Source organism: Notolepis coatsorum (genome assembly GCF_963971535.1).
Source record: "Notolepis coatsorum genome assembly, chromosome: 9".
Lineage (NCBI taxonomy): Eukaryota > Metazoa > Chordata > Actinopteri > Aulopiformes > Paralepididae > Notolepis > Notolepis coatsorum.
The window spans coordinates 47,581,508-47,609,446 of NC_140173.1; the positions used below are offsets into that span (position 1 = coordinate 47,581,508).

A 27,939-nucleotide genomic window follows, 5' to 3' on the forward strand; every position below is an offset into this window, starting at 1 on the left:
TAGGCACTTCAGATAATCCTTCAGAACGTTGATCGGCTCAGCTGACAGACAATAAATCAAAATGACACCATTCACCATCGTAGCCTATAATAATAACAGCATTGCATTGGCCTATCAACCGGTTTTAATAAACAAACGGAAACAGTAGCATGTGCATCTTTTAGATCAATTAGGCCAGTGTTTCCCAACCGGTGGTACGCGTACCACTAGTGGTACGTGGGTGGTCCCCAGGTGGTACGTGAAAATAATTTTATTTATTTTTATTAGAAATTGTACAGGAAAACTGTACCCACATAATGAATAATGCATAATCTGTAATAATGTAACCAAAATTGTGGGCATTCAAATTAAGTAATCATTTGCTGGCTATAATTATATTATTATTGGCGCTGAGTTCAGCTTCCCGCCCGCCGGCGCCGGACTGTCTGTCAGCTGTCAGGTGTTCATTGAAGAAAAACAAAACTCTGAATTATCATCATTGTAGTGGCGCACTGGCTAGCAAAACAACATCCTATCAAGTGAATGCGCTGGTGTTTATTGAGATAAAAATCATTATGGATCAATGGCTGAGTCGAGCTGGTTCATCCAGAAACAATGTAAAGCATATATGTTCGCTTTGCAGTTGGATGAATCGACGGATGTCAGTGGGGAAGCACAACTGATTGCGTTTGTGCGTTACAAAGACACTTTGGAGATGAACGAGCACATTCTGTTTTGCAAGAAACTCACGGGGAGAACTACTGTACTGGACGTTTTTAACGTTATTGACAATTTTTTCTCTCAACACAAGCTGGATTGGAAATACTGCTCTCATGTGTGCACAGACGGCGCTGCGGCGATGACCGGTAGAGTAAATGGATTAATGGCACACGTTAAAAAAGGTAAACCCTGACGTAGAATGAGTCCAGAGTTAAATGATGTTTTGAATGATGCCGTAAAAGTGATCACAGATTCACAGTCCAGGCCTTTGAATCATAGACTGTTTCAGTCACTTTGTGAAGACGGTAGGTCAGAACATAAACAGCTCCTGCTTCACACCGACGTCCGGTGGTTATCCCGAGGGAAGACATTACAGCGGCTGTTTGAGCTGCGCAATGAAGTGAGGGCATTTCTGTCTGAGCACACACACCCCCTTGTGGCGATGTTCGACGACGCAGACTGGGTAGCCCGGCTGCGTGGGATACCTCTCTGATATTTTCAGCAAACTCAACCAGCTGAATCTCTCTCTTCAAGGTAAAGAGTCAGACACAACTGTTCTTAGCTTGTATGACAGGCTCAAGTGTCACATTAATTGGTAGGTTACTAACCTTTTTTTAGTCTTTAAACAATGGCTATTATAATTTATATGATTAGTTATGATTGAATATATGATTTAAGTGTCACATTAATTGTTGCATTGGGTCACACAGACAAATCTCCTCTTCTCTATCTCTCCTCATCACTTCTCTCCTTCTTCCACTCCCAGGTTTCACCTTAGCTACACACACACACACACACACACACACACACACACACACACACACACACACACACACACACACACACACACACACACACACACACACACACACACACACACACACACACACACACACACACACACACACACACACACACACACACACACACACACACACACAGGATGGGCCGCCATGTCAATTTTAATGTAGGGCCGCTGTGCCACGTATCGGCCGCCATGCCGATTTGACTATACACTGCTCTGTGCTCTCATGGTGGCTGGTGGCTATCCATGGTGAATGGTGTCTCAGAACTAAAGCTTTACTTCAATAAACTGCCAACCTGTGTGACCATGTGACTTTATCCAGGTCTCACACACACACACACACACACACACACACACACACACACACACACACACACACAGCCCGTCTGCCACAATATGTAGACTATTCATTTATTAATTATACATCCTGGGCATCACCACGATTGATCGCGTAGTAGGTGGTACTTTTGGTTGGCTTGAAATGCTTTGGTGGTACAGTACTCAAAAAAGGTTGGGAACCACTGAATTAGGCTATGAAAATTAAGCTGCCTCTAAATATAAAAATGACTAAATAAGAATGGTTTGCTTCACTTATTTTTTTTTTATAATAATTATAATATATATTTTTCGAGTCAGACATGAAATGTCGAATGTGGAGACTGGCACGACTATTAAATTCGAACTCATCCCTCATACCGAGAGCCCAGACTACCGAGTGCCCAGACTACCGAGTGCCCAGACTACAGAGAGCCCAGACTACCGCAGAATTGGAAAAGGAAGTGAAGAGGTTCGAGCCCAGCTCTCGGCGTTGCTACCGGCTGGCCGGTCGTTCATACTAACACAATTGGCAAGTGTTAGAGGGTGGGAAAGCCGGTGGGTGGGGATTGGACGTTGTGGACAGCGACTCCTACAGGTCGGTTTGGTGACGCCGGTGCGGCGGAAGCAGGAAGTAGTGGGGGCAGCGTGAGCCTCCCATCAGTTACTCCTCGCCACTGAGAGTTCGAGCTCGAGACAGGCTGCCTCCTCGTGTACCGGAGGGGACACGTAATGCAAGGCTTCTGTCCTCACTACAGCCGACCAGTGGGAGGCATAGTCTAGCAACATTCAAGACAGGGGAGGGAAGAATTGGATAATACGAAAAATTGGGATGGGAGAAAAATAGAGAGAAAAAGTAAAAAAAAAAAAAAAAAAAAAAAAAAAAAAGGAAGTGAAGACTGGACATAACTGATAATATACCTTGACTAAGCAGGCTGGGCCCTTCTCTCCTGGCAGGGGGAAGTTGAGGTCCAGGTGGGAGGGGGGGGAGGTGGTCTGGCTGGAGGGTGCTTCGGTCTCCTGCCGTTTACAGTCACCGTTGCCATGGAGCTCCGTGGAACCTGCGGGTCCTGCTGAGGAAGGATGGAGAGGTTGGCCTTTAAAGTGCCACTTGCAGGTTAAACCCTACTTTTCAATTATGGGTAGTTTACATCATTGGTATCTAATTTCATTATTTATTTTTTTCCATTTGACGCCGGAAATTCCACTCAGAAAGGGTTAAAAAATGTCCACGCACAAATAACATGTATGGAGCCAATCAAAAAGCTTATCAGACGCCATCAGTGCCGTGACGTCACTGCAGGTCACTTTCCCCTACCTCTCATCCACTACAATGGAGTTTGACGAGTGCAGAAAGCTATTTCCTTGATCCAAATGGACGCCTTACAAGACGAAAATGGGTTTAATCGTCGGACTTTGATGGACCAGCTACGACTGCATTTTTGGTTGAAACAAGTAGTTATAAGGTTTTTAATGTCGTAAAAAAAGAACTACATTTACTAGGGATGTCCCGATCACATTTTTTTGCTCCCGATCCCGATCATGTGATTTTGAGTATCTACCGATACTGATCTTTCCCGATCCGATCAAAAAAAAAAATATATATATATATAAATATATATATAAAAAAAAAATATATATATATATATATATATATATATATATTTCTTTTTTATCCCAATTTCTCACATTACATTCACCCTGAATGTTGACGTTATCCAGGTGAAAAGTTTACTTCATTCAAGCGAGGCATTGCAATCCTTGACATAAATAATTTGATGTATAATTAACCCTTTAATCGCCAATGACGTGTTAAGACGTCATTCCTCGCCATGCGTAATCTGCCAATGACGTTTTACAGCGTCTTTGAGATCAATATTTCTAAAATCTGTCATAGAATCATATTTCACGGACGGATCCTTGACGGGTGCTGGGGATCTCCACTCAACTCTCCAACGGTTCAATATCGCCACCTGGTGGCCGATCGCCAAACCGGAGGTGGGTAAGTGGGGCCGGAAGTGCTTGGTGTCCCCCCTATTCCGTCCGCCATTCGCGATCGCTTCCGGGACTCCATCTTGACACACTGGATAATCGATCGGTTGCCATAACTCAATAAACAACGTTATTTGGACGTATATAGTATTACCGGTATACAACCTGGAAATGGATCGCATAGATCAACATCCCATAATAGCGATATTTTTGCTCCACTCTCATCGCCCAACGCTACGAGGAGACTGGGGTGAGTTTCAGCGTTTTTCTTTACCATTTTCGATACAAACTGCTCTGATCAATATATCACCCATACTACATAAATCATTTAACGTCGGTCATTGAATTATAAACTCCCCCCCACCCCTCCGGTCACGAGCAGATGATGAGTCATGACGTTTAGGACCTTGTACAATTGACATTTTTTATCTGACGTCAATCGCTAGCAAACTGCATTTGATGTAATATATGCATAAATGGCTATATCTCACGTTCTAGGAATTACTGCAGAAAACGATAAAAACATATTTATACTCTAGACAGTATTTTTATATGAATGTGTGAATGAAAAAGTTAAACGTTCCTACACCCTGAACAATAGCTAATCGATGTTGAATGGGCCATAGTAATGTCAATTTAGCAATACAATTTAAAAAGTTATAGCCCTGCAAAGTAGGTGAACATCTCCATAGACAAATAGAGCTGGCAGTGATCAAACATTGATGGATATAAGCGTGGCAGAGAAAGGGTTAAATCAAAGGAAATGCGTTTGGGTCTGAGAGTGTGGCTGGTCTGCCGTTCTGCAGCTGGATACTATTGGTTTGTTTTGGCAAAATTATTCTGCTCTGTGTGACAATAAATAAATGAATGATGATATGCAATTTAAAACCAGTACCAAGCTAGCTAGCTAACGTTAGCATTATGTCTACTGTCGTGAACCATTTTAAAATCGGGGCATGTAGAAGAGTTTCAGGAACGAGTAAAATGGGCAGGTCCTCTTCTCAGACCTGTGGGGCAAAGCACTGCACGCATCATGCCGGCTAGCAAGCTACACGTCACGGCATGTTGATACGATAGTAGCCCCTTTCGTGACTGATGCACTCGGTGCATCACAGTCACGAAACAGGCTACCACAATAGCTAACTAACGTTAACGTTACAAGCTCAAACACCTTATAACTACTACTACTGTCGTGTCCATAAGTTCCCTGGCAGAATACTTTGTTTGTGAGGACAAAGGTATACAGGAGTTAGGAGTTTCGAGAATGCCGGCTAGCAAGCTAGCTACTAACGTTATATACACAATATGTACAACGACACAATGATTTACATTAGTATTTACAAATATGGTAACGTGGTTGTGGCTTTTACAAATAGTGGTTAGCTTTAGAGATAAATGGCTATGATGATCATGGATCACTAGTGTTAAGTGAAACAGATACTAGCCACAGATTCCTCGGCTAGTAGTAACAAGAAAGCTGATTGATTGATTGAAAAGTTTATTAACAGATTGCAGAATGGGTACAGTACAGTACAGCTCAATACATACAATTGTTAAGGGGATGCAGACCAGAGAAAGACTTTCGTCTTGTTTACATCAGCGTCCCCAATTTTCAATTCATCATAACATATATGACATACATGACATACAGATAGACAGTACTGCTACATCTATACATTTATGACATATCAGATTTGCAAATACAGTACTGTTTGTGATACAAAAGTGTCCAGAAAAGGAGTGTATATACATTTGGCGTAGAAACTGTACATTGGAGGAGGTTGGTTGGGTGGGGTGGGGTTGGGTGGGTTGGGTGAGGGCTGTATATTGGAGGTGGGGGGGGGGGGGGGGGGGGTTGGGTAGGGGACACACACACATTTTACACTGTACATTGGAATATTGACAAAGCCTTACTTGGTCATTTACTGTACAACTAGGTTAGGACATTTGTAGGGGCCAGTTTCGAATTGCAGTCTCACGTAGGTGTTTTTTGAGAGTGTTTTTGAAAGTGGGTAGGGATTCACATTCCTTTACAGCTTTAGGTAGGGCGTTCCACATTGATGTGGCATAATTGCGAAACGTGTTTAGTCCCTTGTTTGAGCCGAATCTGGGTTTTACATGATTTGTGGAGCTCCCTCTGGTGTTGTGATCGTGGTATTCACTGACCTTTGGGAAGTATTTTGACATGTACATGGGTACCTTGGTCGCGTAGTGTATCTTGTAGACCAGGCCCATTGCAAGTTGCTGTACTCTGTCGTCTACTCTAAGCCATCCTAGGTTGTCAAAGTGGGCAGGGGTGAGGTGGGTTCTAGGAGTCAGGTCAAGTAGTAGTCTGACTAGCTTGTTTTGAGATGTTTGTAATTTGTTTTTTAGTGCCTTTGAGGTGCTTTGGTACCATGAGGTGCAAGCATAGTCGTAGTACCCTTGAATGAGTGCTCCTGCTAGAGTCTTCAGGGTATTCTTGTTTACCAGAGAGGAGATCCGGTACAAGAATCGCGTTCGTTGGTTGACTTTTTTTATTACATTGGATGCCATTTTGTCACAGGAAAGATTAGCCTCTAGGCTAGGGCTGGGCGATAAAACGATAACGATAACTATCGCGATAAATTATTTCCTCGAAATAAACATGAAACGTGGTCGCAAAGTTTCGATATATCGATTTCCAAGCTTGGCTCTGTTCAGCCTCGGCTCAGCACACTCACTAACAACAACCAACGTTACGTGATGACGTGACGTGCATACGCACAACAGCTAACAACCAATCAGTGAAGGAGATGGCCGAGAGCGAACGAGATCCGGAAGGAGACCCAGAGGTACTAGGACTCACTCAACAACAAGGCTTGCTAGGCTAATTAGCTTGCACGGCGTTGTTTTATATATTTACGTGCCGAGTATGTGTGTGTTTTGAATTCTGAGGCCACGTTTAAGTAGTGTGGGGTATACAGTGGACGTCGTTTCAATATATTGTGGCGGAAGAGAGTATTTTAGTGTCATATTTAGCACATTGTCGTGGAATACACCGCTTAGAAGCAACAGGCTGGCTAGGATACCTAGCTTGCACGGCACTGTTTTATATATTTACGTGCCGAGTATGTGTGTGTTTTGAATTCTGAGGCCACGTTTATAGTAGTGTGGGAGTGGACGTCGTTTCAATATATTGTGGCGGAAGAGAGTATTTTAGTGTCATATTTATTGTCATGAGATACTCCGCTTGTCGGCTAACTGTTAACGTGCGCGGACTGATGACGACATCAACTCGACTTGAGACTTTCGCAGCAGCATATTAGAAGTTAATTAAACTTGACAGACATTATATCGACATCGAATTATATGAAAATAATTTAATAATTTTATCGCGATAACGTTTTTGGTCATATCTCCCAGGTTGACTCTAGGCTCTTTGCTTCCTGCCACTACCTGCGTGTGATTCTCTGCGCCCCTCGCTGCCCTGATACCTGGTGTGACGTCATCATTAAGATGACACGTGCACGCTATCAAACATGGATTAAAATAAAATGTTTGATAAAAACGCTAAAACTGGGTCAATTTCGATAATTTTTCCCCCCTAGTCCACATTGTTTATTGAACACAAATACAACCTGCAAGTGGGCCTTTAAAGGTCATCCACTCTCTACAGTTAACTCTTCTTGGAGGCATGACTTTGACTGTACAGAGTTTGTTATTTGTGCAGAACTCGCACATCGGGGGGGGGGGGGGCTCTAAGTTTGAGTCTGTGTGACGCAACTAATCCTATGACCCTATCATGGTTGCTATTGCCCAGCTGGCCACACTGTCATCCATGGAAACTATAAAAGAAGGAAGGGTCATCACTTCAGAACACCAGCGTTCTATGCTCTGCTTGGTGCCAGACTTTGTTGGTAGTACTACTGAAGCCTGTATTAAAATTCTAAATATACCAGCTATTTGAGGAAATATAGAGTACATCAACCAATATATCAAACGTTAGCTAGTTAACAATGCAACACATTGCAGATGATTCTGGCATTCAAGGTAATAACATGTTTAAATGACAGGTCATGATAAACGAAGAGATGGTGATCCCATTCAACTCAATGTCAGTCGAACTCAACGTTTCCACACTTGGCACCACCAACTAGGGGTGGACGGTATAAACGGTATGAATTTGCTCTACGGTATGGATTTTGACTATACCGTGTAACCGGTAGAGCAGCTCTAAAATAGCAATGACGTCATGTAACCACAGCGTGACTATTTCAATCGCATTTGCCCCTAAAAATAGATAGAATTAGTCATAGATAATAGATATGTGCAAACTGGAAAAAGTTATTTAGGAGGCTTCGCGCAGTGGGCGTGTCAACACGCAATTGTCATTTCATAATAAACACATATCACTGCGGCGCACAGCAAGTTTCAATTTCGGTTCCTGGCATTTTTAACCAGTGGAGAAAGGTAAGAGACTTCCCTATCGTTTTTCTTATATGAATTATTCTACGTTAATAAAACATACCTGGTGATCAACTACAGTTTGCTGTAAACATTATGATATGCGTGTAGTGTTATGATAACGACGGCTGCAGCGGGAGGACGGCTGCAGCAGTGGATTTGCGAATATCATGCAGCTGCAGAGCCGCAGAGCCAGGGGCGCTTTCAGGCCTGGTCACAGGCCCGCTCAACAGCGCCGCCCCACCCAACGGCTGAATTGCCAATGGCTGAATTGGCTGAATTGCCAATGGCTGAATTGGAGTATTGCACTGTGCAATACTCCAATTCAGCCATTGGCAATTCAGCCGTTGGGTGGGGGGGGGGCGCTGTTGAGCGGGCCTGTGACCAGACCTGAAAGCGCCCCTGGCTCTGCGGCTCTGCAGCTACATATGCTTCTAGCAAAATCCAGCATCCAGCCCCGCTGTTTGCAATGGGAGCAGCACGGAGTCTCGACTCGGGACTTATTTTATTTGGAATATAATGACTTTATACGCAAAAGTAGCCTAGTTTTAAGTTAAAATATTATAAATCTACATGCCTTGAGGATGTCATTCTTTATATAGCCTGCCTATCAGGCAAAAAAAATTATTCTAACGGAAACACTGATACCGTGATATATACCGTTACCGTCTATGCTTCAAATTATACCGTGATATAAATTTTAGACCATACCGTCCACCCCTACCACCAACGTGCGTTCACTCTCTACTAGGGCTGGGCGATATAACGATAACGATAAATATCGCGATATATTTTAATAATCGATATCGAATATCGAAATTAAAAAAAATCGTTTTTTTTTTTTTTTTTACCTGCAACAGGGCAGTTTTAAAACCAGAGACAGTGGACAGACTTGTCTTTCTTGCCTGCAACTTAAAGTAATGGCTTTGCTTGTCCAAATGACAATACTGACCAAATTCAGATTTCTTTTTCTCTTGTCCATTTATTTTGTTTGCTTTCTAATTTAAAATACATTTTGAAACCGTCTGTACACAGTAGGCTATGTGTGCTAGCAGAACTAGACTCCAGTCACGAGTCACAGTGCACATGTGCGGTGGTTTGTCCACCAAAAAAGCGCCAAAAGATCGAAAATAAACTAGCAGAGCCAGAACTGTTCAACTCCTCTGGAGCCACAGCCAGCAGAGAAGCCGGTTTACTTTAGCTTTTAAACCAGCTGCAGCCTGAGAACTGGAGTGTGAGGGGATGTAACACTAAAGATGGCGGCAATGACAAAGAATTGCTGCAAAATAAACATACATCTGTTGTTAAAAAAAAAAAAAAAATACTTATAACAATTTGATAATTATCGATATCGAGAAATAAAATAAAATTATCATATCGTTATCGCGATATGATTTTTTCCATATCGCCCAGCCCTACTCTCTACTACGCGGTGACGTGACGACCCTTCCTTCTTTTAGTTTCCTTCATCCAGGAAATGCTAACGTGAAACTCTGCCTACATCTAGTGATCTATGCAAGTAAACAATTCTTTTTCTTAGTTATAAAAAATATTGTGTAATCTAAGAAGTGTTGTGTTTGGGTGGAACACATTTTTTAGAAAAAACGTTTAGGTGGAAAAAGATAAACTTAACGGGTTTGGGGAAAGACGTGAGGGAGGAAGAAGGGCAGGGCGCCATAGATCCTTGATTCTCAGGGGGCAAAGGTGTAGGGGTGCTAAGACATTTTCAGTCGTTTATTAAACAAAACTAATTGTAATTCACTATACAACATTTTTAAAGTGCTAAAAACTAGGGATGCCCTGATCGATCGGCCACCGATCGTTATCGGCCGATACTCAGTATAAATATGCAATCTGTGAATTCCGATAATGAGTCATATTCGCCGATCGCGGAAACCGATCAAGCGAAGGTCTCACTCGCTGTCTGTTTCAGACACACAGGACCTGCAAACTGCCGCTGCTCCTCCTCCATAGCCCCGCCCGCCCCGTGTAGAGTTTGTAAACACTGAGGACTGAGAGGAGGCTCCCCTGCTCGAGTCTGTAGTGCATTCGACCTGAGCTAACGTTAGCTACCTAGCTATCGTTACTGTTTAAACAAAATTACCCAGTCAACTATTCACGTTTAGTAGGCATTGTCTAACGATATTTAGCCGGCTAGCTACTGATAGCTCCTGATATCAACAAATGATCCAGAAAGTCTAGTAGTCCATGTTCATACCTCCGTTAGCTTGCGTTAGCTGACGTTAGTTCTCTGTTCAAAACGAAATGTCCCATTGAACTAAAGTTCTGTCTTAACGTCATCTAGCCGGCTAGCAGTAGCTACAGATAGCTCTTGATATCAATGTCTTATAACTAGTGCTGTCAGGCGATTAAAAAAATTAATCTAATTAATTACAGGATTTGTAATTAATTAATCTAATTAATCGCATTTTAATCGCATAACCATTTTATGCCTGATATTCTATATTCTATAATCATATTTCAAATTGCATGTGTCCGGATGGCAGAATTCAGTACTGTATCTACAAAACCTTCTGTTTAATCATCTTCCATCTATTAATTTGCTTAGATTTTTCAGGTCTGGTCAATTTGAGCATAGTGTTATTCACAGTCAAAGATAAAAAAGAAATTTTATTGATATTCTCATTTGGTTCATTACAATTTACTCAAGCCTAGTAACAGACACAGTATTTCTGACACTGGGAATACATTCCCTGAGATCCATAGATGTCCCTTGAATCATATACCAAGAACATGCAAATGGACCATATAAAAAAAAGTCTGTAATGTGTATTCTACGTTCTTATGGAATGAATGGGATAAAAAAAAAATTATAAAAAAAAAAAAAATTATAAAAAAAAAAAAAAAAAAATTTGTAATTAATTTTGAGTTAATTTTCATAACGCGATAATTTGCTGTGTAATTAATTAATCTAATTAACGCGATAAACTGACAGCCCTACTTATAACATTGATTCAATGCGTATTGGAGCTGAGGGCTTGCTGAATGTGAAATGACCAAAGAACCGTAACGTTACCAATAGGTCCAGCTGCAGCGCCGGAGAATCCTTTTTGGAGCTGGAGGCTACTAGAGTACACAGACAGTGGAGCTGTTTGCAGATAGCGAGCATTTTGACTTGTTGCGTGGTGGCGATGTCTCGCAGATAATACAAGTACAAGTCTAATTATATAATATATATATTTTATAAAAAAATATTATTATTTTTTTTTTATATAAAATAATTTTTAATTTCTTTTTAATCAAAAACAATCGGTATCGGATCGGTATCGGCCGATATGGCTCACGACGATCGGTGATCGGTATCGGTGGCAAAAAACGTGATCGGGGCATCCCTACTAAAAACACGTGTGGAGGGAATCTTTGATCGTCCTACAGACAAAATGATATGCTACCACAATGCAATAGAAATACAATAAATACAAACTTTTGACACATTTATTACCATCCATCAGTGTTTTGGAATTGGTTCTTTTTGTGGAATTTTACCGGCATTCAACTTCAAAAACGTCCAGAGGCTGGCACGCTGTAAATGCTTTTTCAGACAGTACGGTACGTGTGTGTAGCTTAAGCCTTCACACAACAGACCACGTCTTCTCAGGCTGTCCGTTCAACAGTACGTGTGTGTAGCTTAAAAGAACACGCCAACATTTGGGGAAATTAGCTCATCATATTCTCCAGAGAGAACACAATGGGGCCACAGTCTTCTCCAGCCGTGCGTTCAACTTGACCGGTGGTGTCCTGGCACAGGTCAAGGTGAGCTGCTGGGCCGAGCTAAAGGTCCCTATAAACTCACGTACCGGCATGCGGCTCCCTCTGCTTCTGCTGGGGCTGTGTGTCCATGTCGTCGTCGTCCTCCTCCAGGCTGCGCTTCTGTCTGCTGGGGATGTAGGAGGTGGAGGGGGCCACTCTGGCTGGACTAGAGCCGGCGTAACTGTGTGGCGGAGTCAAGGGAAACTATGGACTGATCGCAGAGGAATAACAACCAATTATATTTTCAGATAAGTAACACGACTAATGAAGGATGAATATTTGAAATCGGTGTTCCGCAACAAGTTCGGGCAGGGCCTAAAAAGGTGGGTCAACAACAGGTTCAGGAACTTCAGGATGACTTCTATAGTAGACGAGCTACATTTCCTACCTCCTGTAACCTTTACAAACGCCCATTTTTCGCCGTTTTCTTTGCTCTTGCGATGTTTATATCCCATCCATGGGGTAACACGTATGAAAGCAACATAAAGCCATTATTTATATTACAGAAGAGAGCAGTAAGAATAGTTCACAATGTAGATTCAAGAGAACATACCAACGAATTATTTATTAAATCCAGACTATTGAAACTTAAAGAGTTAGCTGAAATACAGACTTTATTAGTTTTGTTTAGAGCAAAATGCAGAGTATTACCAGCAAATATACAGAGGTTGTTCGTTCCCTGTCCAGATGACAGCAGAAGGAAATTAAATTTTAAACACCAATTTGCACGAACAACCTTAAAACAAAGGTGCACCTCAGTTATAGGTATCAAACTATGGAACTCTTTGCAGAACGATGAAAAGAGTTCCAATAATATATTTCACTTCAAAAGGTTGTGCAAGGAAAAGATACATAGACAGTATAGCACAGTTTAGTATAATATTGCAGTTTAGCGTGTCAGGATGACGTAGCATAGAGTTGTAGTGTAGGCCAGTATGAGTATAGTAGTATAGTATATAGCAGCGTAACATAGAATAATAATATATTAAAATATTGTATAATACTGTACCAATATGGTGTAGAATAAATAGTATGATTTAGTTATATTATAATAAAATAGAAATTAGATAGTATATAGAAGTATAATACATTATATAAGTGTGTGTGTGTGTGGGGGTGTGTGTGTGTAAATGAATTAACCTAAATATGTAGTTTGACTGATGGATAGACAAAATGGGTTTATTTATGTTGATTTAATTTGGTTGTGTTGATGTTAAATTTTTATTTTTTTTTTTGCAAAATGGGTATATTCTGTTTGGTTTTACACAATATGTCTATCGGTGTGTTGTACGTGTGTAGGGGCAGGTATATATAAGATTTGTTCTTCTTCCTGTTCCTTTCGGCCATGGTATTTTTTGTGAATTATGTGAATATGTACTGTTGGACTGTGGTGATTCCATGTACGAATAAATAAATGATGATGATGATGTTAAGTTTCACTTTCAGTTTTGGCAAAGTTATCAGGAGTCCAACTTCCTTTGATTGACAGGCAGTTGGCTTGTTAGATTTCGAGGAAGACCGTATAGACCAATCAACTTGAAGCACAGGGGCATGTTTACACATGTTCTACGTCACCCCCGTGGCCGTGGCGTGCTCGTGGCGTGCTCGTGCTGGGGAAAAACATGTGATACACAAGGTTAAAACCTACCCGTTTACCCAGCAGGCCTTTTAGCTTTTAAACTGGGCTTTTTTAGACTGGAGAGTTTGATCTCACACCTACCCTGTTTCACGTTGTGTGTATATATTTTCTTTTTATCTTACTTGCTTTCTTTTACCATGTTTTACTGTGTTTTAACACTTTGCCGCCCGACCACGAGTTAATACGGGTTTCGAATCCATGCGTTGTGGACAGAATCACGTATAAAGCTGTGGCAAGTTGTTATTGCTTTTATATCATTTTAATAACCGGGTCAAGGTCGCGGAGCGGCACTGCATATATTCCCTAGTCTGTGAATTCGAGGATGTGCAATACCGGCCAGATCCTCTTAGGGGCGCCATCGCTCCACTGCAATGTGCCGTGTGGGCGAACGGATGACTTTTTTTCTTTTTCTTTCAATGGAGATTTTCAGTACCCGGATTCTGAATCAGCATCTTGTACCGTGGATTATGTTTCGAATCGCAGATTTCACCATGGAATAAGGGGATTTATCATCAGCCAATGGACATATCGATCTACCAGATGCCGATCAATAACGGGGAAATGCTCTGGGGTATCTCACCGGCTCATGGTAAGATCTTTTCCACATAAATTACAGCCGGATCAGAGCTTGCTATGATACGCAACCAGCCGAGCAGCGTATGTGGCTAGTTACACGACCACTGTTATTGGTAATCAATAATAATAAACAATGTCGTCGTCGTCGTCCCCCCCCCCCCTTGATGCATACATGCTTTGGGACAGTCCCGATGATATGCAGTTTGAGTTATTTCTTTAGCATATGTAAAACGGAAATGCCGTTGAATATAACGTTAGCAGCTATTAGCCCTATAACTAGCCTTCCAGAAAATATACGAGACAAAATCCGCTATAATGCTTATATTCACGGCGCTATAAAATGACAACCTATTGATGCATTTTCTTTTCTTTAAGCCATTTTGAAGGGACGGTTTATGAACTCAATTGACAATGAGAATGGACAGATAGCAATACTATAAAGTATAGATTTAGCTGTACAAAAAGACACCGGTCTGTTTACAAAAGCTGGTCCTCAACCACTATATTAGACGCATCCCAGCGGTCGCCAATGTGTTAATATAGTGCCATTTATATGTACAACATTTGGTGCAACCACAGTTGTTTTACATTTTAGAAACTTTAGAAATAAAACTTACTTAGTCTTTGGGGAGCCCTTTTCTCCTACTGTGTGCTATACTGTCAGTTTCATCAACTAATGGTCAAAAACTCTGTTGGATACCTTTACCGGCCAAGGGAAATGTTGAGTGCCATCGCAAAAGTAAATGTTGAAGTGCCATCGCAAAAGTAAATGTTGAGTGCCATCGCAAAAGTAAATGTTGAAGTGCCATCGCAAAAGTAAATGTTGAGTGCCATCGCAAAAGTAAATGTTGAGTGACATCGCAAAAGTAAATGTTGAAGTGCCATCGCAAAAGTAAATGTTGAGTGCCATCGCAAAAGTAAATGTTGAAGTGCCATCGCAAAAGTAAATGTTGAGTGCCATCGCAAAAGTGAATGTTGAGTGCCATCGCAAAAGTAAATGTTGAGTGCCATCGCAAAAGTAAATGTTGAAGTGCCATCGCAAAAGTAAATGTTGAGTGCCATCGCAAAAGTGAATGTTGAGTGCCATCGCAAAAGTGAATGTTGAGTGCCATCGCAAAAGCAATCGAGAACCACTGATTTTTTCAAGCCCAAGCCAACACAACTATCATTCATGCGAGCGCACACCATTTCCATAATGAGATTATGGTTAACCATCATCTTTGGCCGGCGTATGGAGCGATTTAAGACCAAAAGAGGATATGTCTCTGACCCAGGGACTCTCTCCGGGGACGGGGACACAATAGAACGTCTGTCTCTCCGAGGTCACGTTGCTCCCGGAATTCAGATCCACCTGGGGAAGGATGAAGAGCGTAGTGAGCGGTGTCAGGTCAGTTCAGTCATTGAAACAAGAGCAGCTCAGATGAAGGCTTCATAAGATGATCTTCCTTTCCTTTTCTCAGTAGAGTAGAAGTAAGACCAACAACCAATCTGGTACCAATATGATTCACTATTCTACTACTACTATTATTTACTACAGACTTACACAATTAGCTTGGGGTCAAATTCAATTGACAAAAGTAAGAGATAACAATAAAGAATTTCTGTCTTTTTCTTTTCTTCTTCCGTTTTACAAAGACAGAAATTGAAGTCACAAATTTCTGGCATGTTAGGTTTAACTCTTGGTATTGACTTTGTAGTCTGTTTTAGACTAGAATCAACCCAGTGTCTGATACTAGGAGCGTCTCAAACTAGAAGGAGCTGGACTGACTGACTTACCCCGCACTCTGTGACATCTTTGTATTTTCCACATCTCAAAACCTGGGAAATCGTCAGAAAGTCACATTAAATGAATGAAATAAAACATGTTGAACTTCAAAAGGAGGGCTGTGTGCAATAATGCAACTTGCTGTTTATCAGACGTGGATAAGGCAGCGCTTGAACCGTGAACCGTTGTACAATTACACACACAGCCATATGGGAATTATGCCAGTGGTCGTCAATGTGGGGTCCGAGAAACTGCTATTCAGAACGCAGTTTCGGCTCCTTACGTTTTGGGGCCACGTCCCCTCACAAAAAGCCAAAGTCCCAGACGATACTTTCAATTGGTAGAACAAACAACGACTCAAATTGTAGCCAACCCCTGTGCCAGTGCCACACAATGGCGTTTGTTGGTTGATGATTTGTTGGAGAAATGCCTGTAAAAATGGCACCGGCGTTTTTCATTCAAATGGCTACTCCCCTTAAACAAGGTTTTTGCATCCAAATGTTGCCCTATGTCTCCACTACAACCGTGTGAAATCTGATTATTATTTTTTTTTTTTATTGGTCTTTTTCCCCCTCCATTTTCCTCCGATTTTCTCCCATCCCAATGTTAGTCGTATGCCAATTCCCAGTCCCTTCCTGGTCGCTGCGCACTTACCCCCCACAGTCAGATCATCTGGGAGAGTGGAGGCTACCACGTGCTTCCTCCGACACACGTCCAGCTTCTTTTCACCTGGCAGCGCGGATTCTCATCGAGAGGGCGTAGCGTGTGGGAGGACCACACTATCCCCCTCGAGTCCTATCCGCGCTTAGCAGGCGCCCCGACCGAACTGTAGGAGTCGCTGTTTACAACGACCCGGACCCACCCCGCCAGCTTCTCCCACCCTCTAATACAGCCAATTGTATTAGTGCAGACGGCCAGCCAAGCTGGTGACAACCCCGGAGCTGTGAGCTGGATTCGAACAGGCGAATCCAGCTCACAGCTCCGGGGCTGGTGACGAACGCAATCTCCGCTCGGCCACCTAACCGCCGAAATCTGATTATTCTATTTGTTCGAGACTGTTGCGTTTTTAACCAAAAGGCGATGGGTGCGCCGTCACCTATTAGGGATTAAATGCGGTGTGAGCGTTCACACTGCTATTTACAATCCTCTCCGAGGCTCTAGAGGCCATTTTCCATGATCGATTATAATGGATTATAGCGGGTCAAGTGATTACAGGAAGTTGCTGTAATAAAATTATTATTTCACCACTAAAAACTGATGTTTCGATTTTTGTTTGTTTGTTGATGTTGTAGACAATCTCACAGAGGTGGAATATGAAATTTAAATAAATATCGGCTCTACCACCAATAAAAAATAAATCAGTGACGGCGTTTGACCTCCCTACCCTGAGACAAAGCCTTATAAAAATGGGTGTCTGTCCGCTGGTCAATGTGTATCAATGTGATGGTCCTAGGGCTGGGCGATTAATCAATATTATCGATAATTCGAATTAATGATTTGGGACGATTTTGAAAAACTAAAATCGATTTTTTGAAGATTGGTGAAAGTTAGGTTTGCACATCAAAAACCAATAGGGACATTCATCTTGGTTTGATACTTTTTTTGTGTCAAATAAAAACTGTTTTTTTTAGCTCAAGAGAAAAAAAAACGATTAAAATCGTAAATCGGATTTAAAAAAAATAATAATCTGGGATTTTATTTTTAGGCCATATCGCCCAGCCCTAGATGGTCCTTTGATGAGGGCTGGGTATTTTCAATACCGATACCTGGGATTCAATACCAAAACGATACTTTTCCCCAGTACCTTACTTTGCAGAGTCATGTGCTGTGTGAGCCAATCGGAGGTTTGTCACATTTTGAATGATTTGTTTGAACAGAAGAAACTTTATATCTAGGAACAAACATGCTTATTGGCTCATTGACACCGATGAGACTAACTACTTACTCTATAGTATTGAAGCAATTAGATTGATACCATACGAGTATTGAATTTCGATACCCAGCCCTACCTTTGAGACGAAAAAAGGTGGAAACCCACTCCTGTGCGTCAGCGCCACAATAATGGACACAGTACAGAAACGTATTGTTTCACACACTGTACACCAACGGACATGGTACAAGGAGGTGCTTCGCAAAGTGCAAAGAAACTATACAAAACGCTTGCTGGACAATAGTAATATGTATGTCACCGTCTCGACTTCAGTGTTATCAAAACGAATTCCAGAATCCCGCATAACTGCTATACTTGGTGAATAACTCACTTTGGCCTTGGTTGATGGGTCAACAGTTTCATACACCCCCATGTAGAACTCTGGGTCAAACATGTCCTGGATTAAACAGCGGAACTTCACCAAACTGTCGGGCTTCAGGTAGTGGAGGGGGACGTCGTTCAGAGAGGGAACCTGGGGTAGGCGTGAAGATATTGAATGAGAGCTCACTCACTTGTGGGGTATTGTAAATGACAGGCATTACAAGTAACAGGATTACCCAGTGAGCCACATCATTCTGAAAAGGCATTCCATGATCGATTGACTGATTTTGTATTAACAGATTGCAGAATGGGTACAATACAGTACAGCTCAATACACACAATTGTTAAGGGGATGCAGACAGAGAAAGACTTTCATCTTGTTTACATCAGGGTCCCCCATTTTCAATTCATAACATATGACATACTAGCCCCTTTCGTGACTTCCGGTTTGCAAGCCTGGGGCTATTGTGACCGCAGTCACTTATTTGCCTGCCGCTACCACCCATGAAAATAACAACCAAGCGTGATCGCGGGGCTGGGGGTGTGTCAAAAATATATCAGATATGAATTTCAAAGATACCCAGCGTACAATATGGGTTTAACACAGGTTCACGATGGGTTCTGGAAGCTCGGAGTTGCTCATAAACATTTTAAATCATTTTTATAAAACGAGTGTACTCACAGAGCGAACCTTGGCAAGATGGCTGGTGCGTCCGGCAATCACTGCGCTCCCTATCGGTCATTACCTATAGGCCATTACAGGGTAGAATCTGCTGAGCGCGTCTCCTGTGTATTGTTGTAATGACCAACAGGGACCGATAGGGAGCGCAGTGATTGCCGGACGCACCAGCCTTTTTGCCAAGGTTCGCTCTGTGAGTACACAGACTCGTTTTATAAAAATGATTTAAAATGTTTATGAGCAACTCCGAGCTTCCAGAACCCATCGTGAAGCTGTGCTAAACCCATATTGTACGCTGGGTATCTTTGAAATTCATATCCGATATATTTTTGACACACCCCCAGCCCCGCGATCACGCTTGGTTGTTATTTTCATGGGTGGTAGCGGCAGGTAAATAAGTGACTGCGGTCACAAAAGCCCCAGGCTTGCAAACCGAAAGTCACGAAAGGGGCTAATGACATACATGACACAGGTAGACAGTACTGTTGCATCTAGACATTTATGACATACCAGATCTACAGTACTGTTTGTGTACAAAATGAGTCTAAAAAGAGAGTATATACATTTGAGGGGGAAGAAACTGTACATTGGAGGAGGTTGGGTAGGTGGTGTTAGTGTTCTCAATGACTTGAACTTGCAATTGCATACTGGTTCTTAGGAACGCCTGGTTGCAATAGCAAGCAATTGGTCGCTAATGATACATGAGTCACAGGTGAATTGATGCTACATTTACCCATGTATGAGCTTCCTTGTCTTGCAGGTGCTCTTTGAAGTACTGTACCGCTTTGGCTTCCCATCCAGAGTTTGGACTGTTCTGGGAAGCAGCTGAAATAACAAGATTAGTTGCGTTTAACAGGGTAAAGTAACAGGTGACAGTCGTGGTCAACGCTGGGCTTTAGGGGAATCTAGGTTAATGTCACCAATATTTCTGTTGGCATGTGCGACTCTTTTGTGTGCACTTGTTGACTCGAGTCATGAAATCACATGGTGACGGAATGCGGTTCCTATACCGGCTAGCTATGGCCTCTAAAAAAAGTATCAAGGTGCGAGAAGCACTGGTCGGAACGTAAACGTTAAAAGTTGTATATATACAGAGCTTTTGTGGTTAAAGGGAACGTGAGTTTTACGAGTTGTATGTGATGGAGGAGCGTGGTAACTTAGCTGAGAGCTAGCGCCGCTAACGCATTGTGAAGTAGTTCCCGGTTTGTCTCTCTTACCAAACATCCCTTCGACAACGCCCAAGGGGTTGTTTATCCAATCATGGGTAGAAGGCATCGTTTTTTTGTTTTTTTTTAGCAAAGAAAGGGTGAAAACAAAAACTATCCGGTAATACAGTTAGGAAGACAGCTCTCTCTCTCTCTCTCTCTCTCTCTCTCTCCCCACTGTGTTGCAGACAGGAGGAGCACCACCCACACCAGCGCTGCTAGTCTCAGGGCGGGAAACTGCGTCACTAGTCGAAGACACCGGATAGACCACCGCAACACTTCCATTTTTTTTTTGTGTTTAGGTTTTTATTTTTATTTTTTTTATTAGGTTTGTATAGGGTGGTGATGTTAGGGTGGGGTATTTTCTACTTTGTTTAGTTTGTTCTCGGTTTCTTGGTTTTTATTTATTGTTTTATTTTCTTTGTGCCGGGTTCTTCTTGCCTTATCCGCTCCAGTTCCTGGGGTGTACAGTAGGTGGCGGTATGCGCCTTTCTGTGGTTGCGACCCGCCATTAACGCCAAAGAAGAAGAACACTTCGGAGGGGGGGGGGGGTCAAGGTTCATGTTTTGTTTTATTATTTATAATATTGTATTTTATTATGCATTATTATTATTAAAATGTATGAATGTTGATTAGAGCATTTGACGTAAGTGGTTGTAGCTATGGCTAAGCAAGTCAAGGCTCCAATCATCAACATCCCCCCTCACGAGGTCCATGTAACGCGGAAGAAGGGGCTCGATGGCAGTGATTGATACCCGTATTAGAGGCCATACCGTTGACAAGAATGACTAGATGTTCGTTTGCTTATCTTTCTCCAGCTAAAATTGCGTCTGCTGTTTTTTTGCACAATGTTTTCATACACAACAAACATCCTTGAATGAATGAATGAATGAATGAATGAATGAATGAATGAATGAATGAATGAAAACTTTATTTAACAGATTGCAGAATGGGTACAATACAGTACGGCTCAATACATACAATTGTTAAGGGGATGCAGACCTGAGAAAGACGTTTGTCTTGTTTCCATCAGGGTCCCCCATTTTCAATTCATATAGACATATATGACATACATGACATACAGATAGTCAGTACTGCTACATCTATACATTTATGACATACCAGATTTGCAAATACAGTACTGTTTGTGATACAGAAGGAGTCAAGAAAAGGGAGTATATACATTTGACGTAGAAACTGTACATTGGAGGAGGTTGGGTGGGGGGGGTTGGGTACATTGGGATATTGACAACCATACTGGGTAATTTACATTGGAGGTGGTTGGGGGGGGGGGGGGGGGGGGGCACACTGTATAAACAAGTAACACTGTACATTGAGGGGGGGGGGGGGAGGAGACACTGTACAAACAAACACAATTGTACATTGAACTATTGACAAAACCATACTAGGTAAATGACTGTACATTGGAGGGGGTTGGGTTAGGATATTTACAGGGGCCAGTGTTGAATTGCAGTCTCCCGTAGGTGTCCCTTGAGAGAGGTTTTGAAAGTGGGTAGTGATCCACATTCCTTCATGTTTGTTGTGCGGACGACTCAGCCCTGCTGGTCTCTGACAAGAACAAGTTACAGGTTGAAAAGGCCCTCAGCTCGGAACTAGGCAAAATCTGCATATGGCTCGCCGACAACAAACTATCATTACACATGGGCAAAACAGAGTCCATTCTCTTCGGTTCAAATAACAAACTCAGCAAGACCGACGGCTTCTCGGTTACAGTGGGTGACAATATTATCACAAGGAAAGATGAAATTACCTACCTGGGTTCCATCCTAGAGGCTAATCTTTCCTGTGACAAAATGGCATCCAATGTAATAAAAAAAGTCAACCAACGAACGCGTTTCTTGTACCGGATCTCCTCTCTGGTAAACAAGAATACCCTGAAGACTCTAGCAGGAGCACTCATTCAAGGGTACTACGACTATGCTTGCACCTCATGGTACCAAAGCACCTCAAAGGCACTAAAAAACAAATTACAAACATCTCAAAACAAGCTAGTCAGACTACTACTTGACCTGACTCCTAGAACCCACCTCACCCCTGCCCACTTTGACAACCTAGGATGGCTTAGAGTAGACGACAGAGTACAGCAACTTGCAATGGGCCTGGTCTACAAGATACACTACGCGACCAAGGTACCCATGTACATGTCAAAATACTTCCCAAAGGTCAGTGAATACCACGATCACAACACCAGAGGGAGCTCCACAAATCATGTAAAACCCAGATTCGGCTCAAACAAGGGACTAAACACGTTTCGCAATTATGCCACATCAATGTGGAACGCCCTGCCTAAAGCTGTAAAGGAATGTGAATCACTACCCACCTTCAAAAACACTCTCAAAAAACACCTACGTGAGACTGCAATTCGAAACTGGCCCCTACAAATGTCCTAACCTAGTTGTACAGTAAATGACCAAGTAAGGCTTTGTCAATATTCCAATGTACAGTGTAAAATGTGTGTGTGTCCCCTTCCCAACCCCCCCCCCCCCCCCCCCACCTCCAATGTACAGCCTTCACCCAACCCACCCAACCCCACCCCACCCAACCAACCTCCTCCAATGTACAGTTTCTATGCCAAATGTATATACACTCCTTTTCTGGACACTTTTGTATCACAAACAGTACTGTATTTGCAAATCTGATATGTCATAAATGTATAGATGTAGCAGTACTGTCTATCTGTATGTCATGTATGTCATATATGTTATGATGAATTGAAAATGGGGGACCCTGATGTAAACAAGACGAAAGTCTTTCTCTGGTCTGCATCCCCTTAACAATTGTATGTATTGAGCTGTACTGTACTGTACCCATTCTGCAATCTGTTAATAAACTTTTCAATCAATCAATCAATCAATCAATCATTCAAATGTCGCTTAGTGGTGCAACAAGTACTCAGCCACACCACTAGGAGGCGGTATTGTGTGTAACCGATCGAGTTCCCCTTAACCGGAACAGTTAACTGTAAAACACCTGCGTGGATTTAGGAAGATCTACAAACCATCAGCATAGGCGACTAATAGTTTAGGGTATCTACCTATATGTGTACATATCAGCGAAATCAGAGGAAAACATACCCAGAGATCCGGGTTGTGAACTAGGCCAATGTCTGCTCGCTCTGGCTACGTGTAATTTGGGTGAAAATGGCTGATAGAAAAAATAATAATAATGTCCCAAACCCCAGTGCAAATCTACTGTTCAGCGCGGCTCCGGAGTTTAACTTCAACCTTCCTTTCATACCAGTGAGTCAGGCCTCTGGGCCAGCGGTGTTATCAGGAGGTAAGATAACCAGACAGACCGATACTGTTAGAGAAGAACTGACACACCACCAGCTACTAGCAACTTGACCAGCGAGCTAGCTAGTTAGTTAGCCACTTGGTACCACAAGCCCCCTGTCACTGACCAGCTGACTCTAGGAGCTGGGTATCTGCTGAGATTATTCGCCAATTTACATAACGTTTACAAGATGTAGCAGTACTGTCTATCTGTATGTCGTGTATGTCATATATGTTATGATGAATTGAAAATGGGGGACCCTGATGTAAACAAGACGAAAGTCTTTCTCTGGTCTGCATCCCCTTAACAATTGTATGTATTGAGCTGTACTGTACTGTACCCATTCTGCAATCTGTTAATAAAGTTTTCAATCAATTCAATCAATACAGTTACCTTAGAAAGCTACTGTGTGAATGCCACTGGCTGTCTTGTCAGTCCTTTGAGCCCATTTGATACTGTTTGGAATGTAACGTTATATCTGACTTGTTGTCATTCAGTGACAATAAAGGTTTATTTTTTTATCATGTGTCCCTACACAATCCTGATCTATCTCTAGGCTACTGTAGTTAGTGCTGTAATAAGATGTTATGCTAGTAGCGAATGGGATGTAGACTGACGTAGACTGTGAGTTTGCCAATGGGCTAACCTTCTTACTGTCTTTTACTATTTTGTACCTTACTAGTATGCTACTATACTTATACTACTACTACTACATCAAATGTATATACTCTCTTTTCTAGACATTTTTGTATCACAAACAGTACTGTATCTGGTATGTCATAAATGTATAGATGTAACAGTACTGTCTATCTGTATGTCGTGTGTGTCATATATGTTATGATGAATTGAAAATGGGGGACCCTGATGTAAACAAGACGAAAGTCTTTCTCTGGTCTGCATCCCCTTAACAATTGTAGTTTTTTACCAACGGATTTCCAGTTCCGCGTTCGTGTTCTGCGATCTGATTGGCCACTGATGTTTCTGGTGCGATCTGATTGGCCACTGACGTTTCTGGTCATGTGACATGTGCGCCCAATCGCGTGACGCGCCCATTTCCGCCTCGAACAGCCGGCAAACTACCTAACGCCTAGTTTATCACTGGTTAAGCTTAGGCGACTCTTTCGAAGTTGCCCTGCTCTAAGACAAACTCTAACCTTAACCAACTTCGAAAGAGTGCCTAAGCTTAACCGGTGATAGAAACAGGCGTCACACGATTGGCGCGACCAGAAACGTCAGATCGCAGAACGCGAACGTGGAACTGGAAATCCGTTGGTAAAAGTAATCAGGCGTACTGTACCCATTCTGCAATCTGTTAATAAAGTTTTCAATCAATCAAACATATCATGCTAATATGTCTATACTACTACTGTATGCACTCAGAGTTTAACACTCAAGTTATGCCACTGACGCTAGGCTTCCAGAGATGTACCCCTGGACTGCTGACTGGTTGTTGTGAGTCGCTTTGGATAAAAATGTGTCAGTGAAAATGTCAAATTGTAAAACGCATCCATTTTCTTTCCGCTGTAATAGATGACTCAACAGACGTCGGCGAGGAGGACAGCTTTCTTGGCCAGACGTCCGGCGCCGCTCCTGTCCCCTCCACCTTCAACTACTTCTCCAGTCCTGTGACTAGCAGTGACCCGTTCGCATCCATAGGCCGTCAGCCATGCCCGCCACCGGCACTTTCAGCGGCCCCGGCGACGTCGTCCGGTCCCGCCTCTGTCCCCAGCAACGTCGCCATGGCTCCGGCACCGCCGCCCGGCCCACAGCCCAACCCGGCCACGCCCTTCGGCGGCGGTGCCGTTTACCAGAGCCCCGTGGGACGGTACACTCCACCGTCCCCCGGCTCGGTGACCCCGCCCCCTCCGCAGCCCCCCCACGAGGTTTACAACCCGTACCGCCACACGCCGCTCAGCAGCAGAGCCCGCCCCTACATGCCGTCTCCGGACGTCCAGCCGCTGTCTCACACGCCGCCGCCACCGCAGCAGAACCCGTTCCCCTTCGGTTCTCCGGCACAAACATTCCAAGCGGCCGGCCCCCCATATGCAAAGGTAGACTTCAGTTCCCTTTTGGGTTGTCGACGTTCACAAAGTTCATCAGATGGTGAAAAGGTCTGCATGACTGGAAGGTCTGCAGGACTGGAAGGTCTGCATGACTGGAAGGTCTGCAGGACTGGAAGGTCTGCAGGACTGGAAGGTCTGCAGGACTGGAAGGTCTGCAGGACTGGAAGGTCTGCAGGACTGGAAGGGCTGCTGCCATCCTGACATTTTGTGACCCGATTATTGTCTGACTAATAATTGCAATTACCGATTTTTATTGTCTGATTTGGCTTAAATCCAAAGTGTGCCCAGATTGGCGATGATGTTGCTTCGCTTTGTAACAAGATACTTGTGATTTCAAAGAATGGACCATAATGTAACTCTGTTAGGCCAATAATTAGTTTATACGGCTGTACTACAGCAAACACCTGGTCATTGATATCCTAATCTGATTAAATTATTCATTGATTATTTGACAAAACACGACACGCAATAACCATGCCTCAGTTGTGCGATCGGTAGAACTCAATGACTGTGCCATATCCTTGTGCCGCTACGGCAAGAATTATTCACCTACATTAACCACCCATAATTTTTCACATTTACCATACCACCAGGAAATGTGCACGTTAATTGGTTCATTATTCTTTCATTACAACTATTTTTTTTATCCACCTTTTCTCCTATTTTTTTCTATTTTTCTCCCATCGCAATTTTAGCTGTGCCAATTCTCCCCTCCCCTGTCTTGAACGTTGCTCGCATATGCCCCCCACTGGCCGGTTGTAGGGAGGATAGAAGCCTTGCATCACGTGTCCCCTCCGATACACGTGGAGGCAGCCTGTCACATCTTTTCACCTGCCAGCGCGGACTCTCATTGGCGAGGTGTAACGTGCGGGAGGCTCACACTACCCCTGCCATTTCCTGTCTCTGCTGTGCAGGCGTCCCCAACCGACCTGTAGGAGTCGCTGTCCACAATGTCCAGATTACCACCCACCGACTTCCACCCGCTAACTCTGCCAATTGAGTTAGTATGACGGCCGGCCCAAGCCGGAGGCAACGCCGACAGCCGGATACGAACCCGGTGTCTCTTGTGTTGGTGACGAGCGCAATGTCCGCTGCGCCACCCAGCCGCCCTCTTTCATTACAACTCCTGTATTTACCACAGAGTTGGTGAAATTTGCATTTAGCCGGGAAATGTGTACAGTCACCATTTAATAACAATGTATAATTATCATCCCTCAGCCTCCACCCACACAGATGCAGGGGCCTCCCCCTACTGCTGCCACCACCGCTGGACCATTAGTCCCTGCCAATCCCATGATGCCGTACAACTACAATGTCTATGAGCCTGTCCAGCCACACTGGTTCTTCTGCAAACAAGTGGAGTCCAAGAGCGTCTGGCTGCCATTCAGTATCATTGACTCCATTCAGCTGGAGGAAACGTACAACTCTGGTAAAGCCGAATTTCACAGCAGGGGTGGTTGCCCGGACACTGCATGCAAACCAAAAATAGGATTAATTTTCACAGAGAGATGACCTTAAAAGCTCAGGTTAGAATGAGGTCCCGTGCTTGTGGCGCTCTCACATTTTTTGTCAAGTATAGTACAATGAAAAGAAGTTTGGCATCCAACCAGAGTGCAAATGTAACGGTAAAGTGCAATAGTAATATACAATGTACAGGTGATTTAAACTCGGTATAAAATATATTAATTAGTAGTAGTACTGAGTATAGTGCTAATCAGATGTATGTACAGAGTTGTAATATTAATATGTACAGTGATACAGGTATAAAGACACTATGTTAGTAAGTCACACTGGCCAGCAGCGTAACTAGTAAGAGTAGGTAAGGGATGTGTACAGATATAGATATAGTATCTACAGATATGTAAAATGGATTATATTATTATATGTAGGTGTGTACATATGTGGATAGATGTATACACGGTAAGAATAAGTATATATGTTATATACAGCATTATTGTACATGCTATCATACAGAGTTATATAGATTATATGCAGGTATATAAGTGTATATAGAAAGATTATATGCAGGTATATTCAGACTGGTATAGATATATATATATATGCAATAAATATAAATACATAAATGTATATATACAGCACTATTGTACATGCTATGATACAGAGATATGGGTAGACTATAGTAGGTAGTTATGATTATGATTACTATGATTACAGTGTAGGGCAGTTGTAGTGTTGTAGTAATGTAATGGTTGTGTATGATAGTGTGGAACTCTTCGGGTGCTTGTCCTACTCCCTGAAGGGTGAGTCCAAAATGCTTTGGTGTCTTTTAAAAGTTTTTACCCTATTTTGTAGAACAAGCCAGTGGACTAAAGGCCTTTTAACTTCATTCATAACTTTAGTCAGAAAGAGTGCCTTGTTTTATTTTTTTCTTATAATAATTGAAATGTGATGCCAGCACTGAAAGAGATAACTCTTTGTCTCTGTAGTGCCAGGATGTAG

At 42.7% G+C, this 27,939-nt stretch overlaps 2 protein-coding genes across 3 annotated transcripts in view; one reads left to right on the forward strand and one right to left on the reverse strand.

Moving 5' to 3' along the window:
- mcmbp (minichromosome maintenance complex binding protein) overlaps positions 1-20,335 on the reverse strand; it is a 68,066-nt gene extending 47,731 nt beyond the window's left edge. The window contains exons 1-7 of one of the 2 annotated variants that reach the window (XM_084321744.1): positions 20,135-20,335; positions 19,651-19,742; positions 18,249-18,389; positions 15,999-16,040; positions 15,483-15,573; positions 12,055-12,189; positions 2,741-2,889 (exon numbers count right to left, since the gene is read on the reverse strand). In XM_084321744.1, the coding sequence (XP_084177870.1) occupies positions 2,741-2,889; positions 12,055-12,189; positions 15,483-15,573; positions 15,999-16,040; positions 18,249-18,389; positions 19,651-19,742; positions 20,135-20,192 (708 nt within the window). In that variant the 5' untranslated portion in view covers positions 20,193-20,335. Of the gene's footprint in view, positions 1-2,740; positions 2,893-12,054; positions 12,190-15,482; positions 15,574-15,998; positions 16,041-18,248; positions 18,390-19,650; positions 19,743-20,134 lie in introns of both variants that reach the window. The other variant, XM_084321743.1, reaches the window with a different exon arrangement.
- A 2,923-nt stretch (positions 20,336-23,258) lies between these two features.
- The window catches only part of sec23ip (SEC23 interacting protein), a 41,344-nt gene continuing 36,663 nt past the window's right edge, over positions 23,259-27,939 (forward strand). Inside the window, exons 1-3 of the mRNA XM_084321791.1 lie at positions 23,259-23,419; positions 24,947-25,467; positions 26,698-26,908. Of these exons, the coding sequence (XP_084177917.1) occupies positions 23,284-23,419; positions 24,947-25,467; positions 26,698-26,908 (868 nt within the window). The 5' untranslated portion in view covers positions 23,259-23,283. The remainder of the gene's footprint in view (positions 23,420-24,946; positions 25,468-26,697; positions 26,909-27,939) is intronic.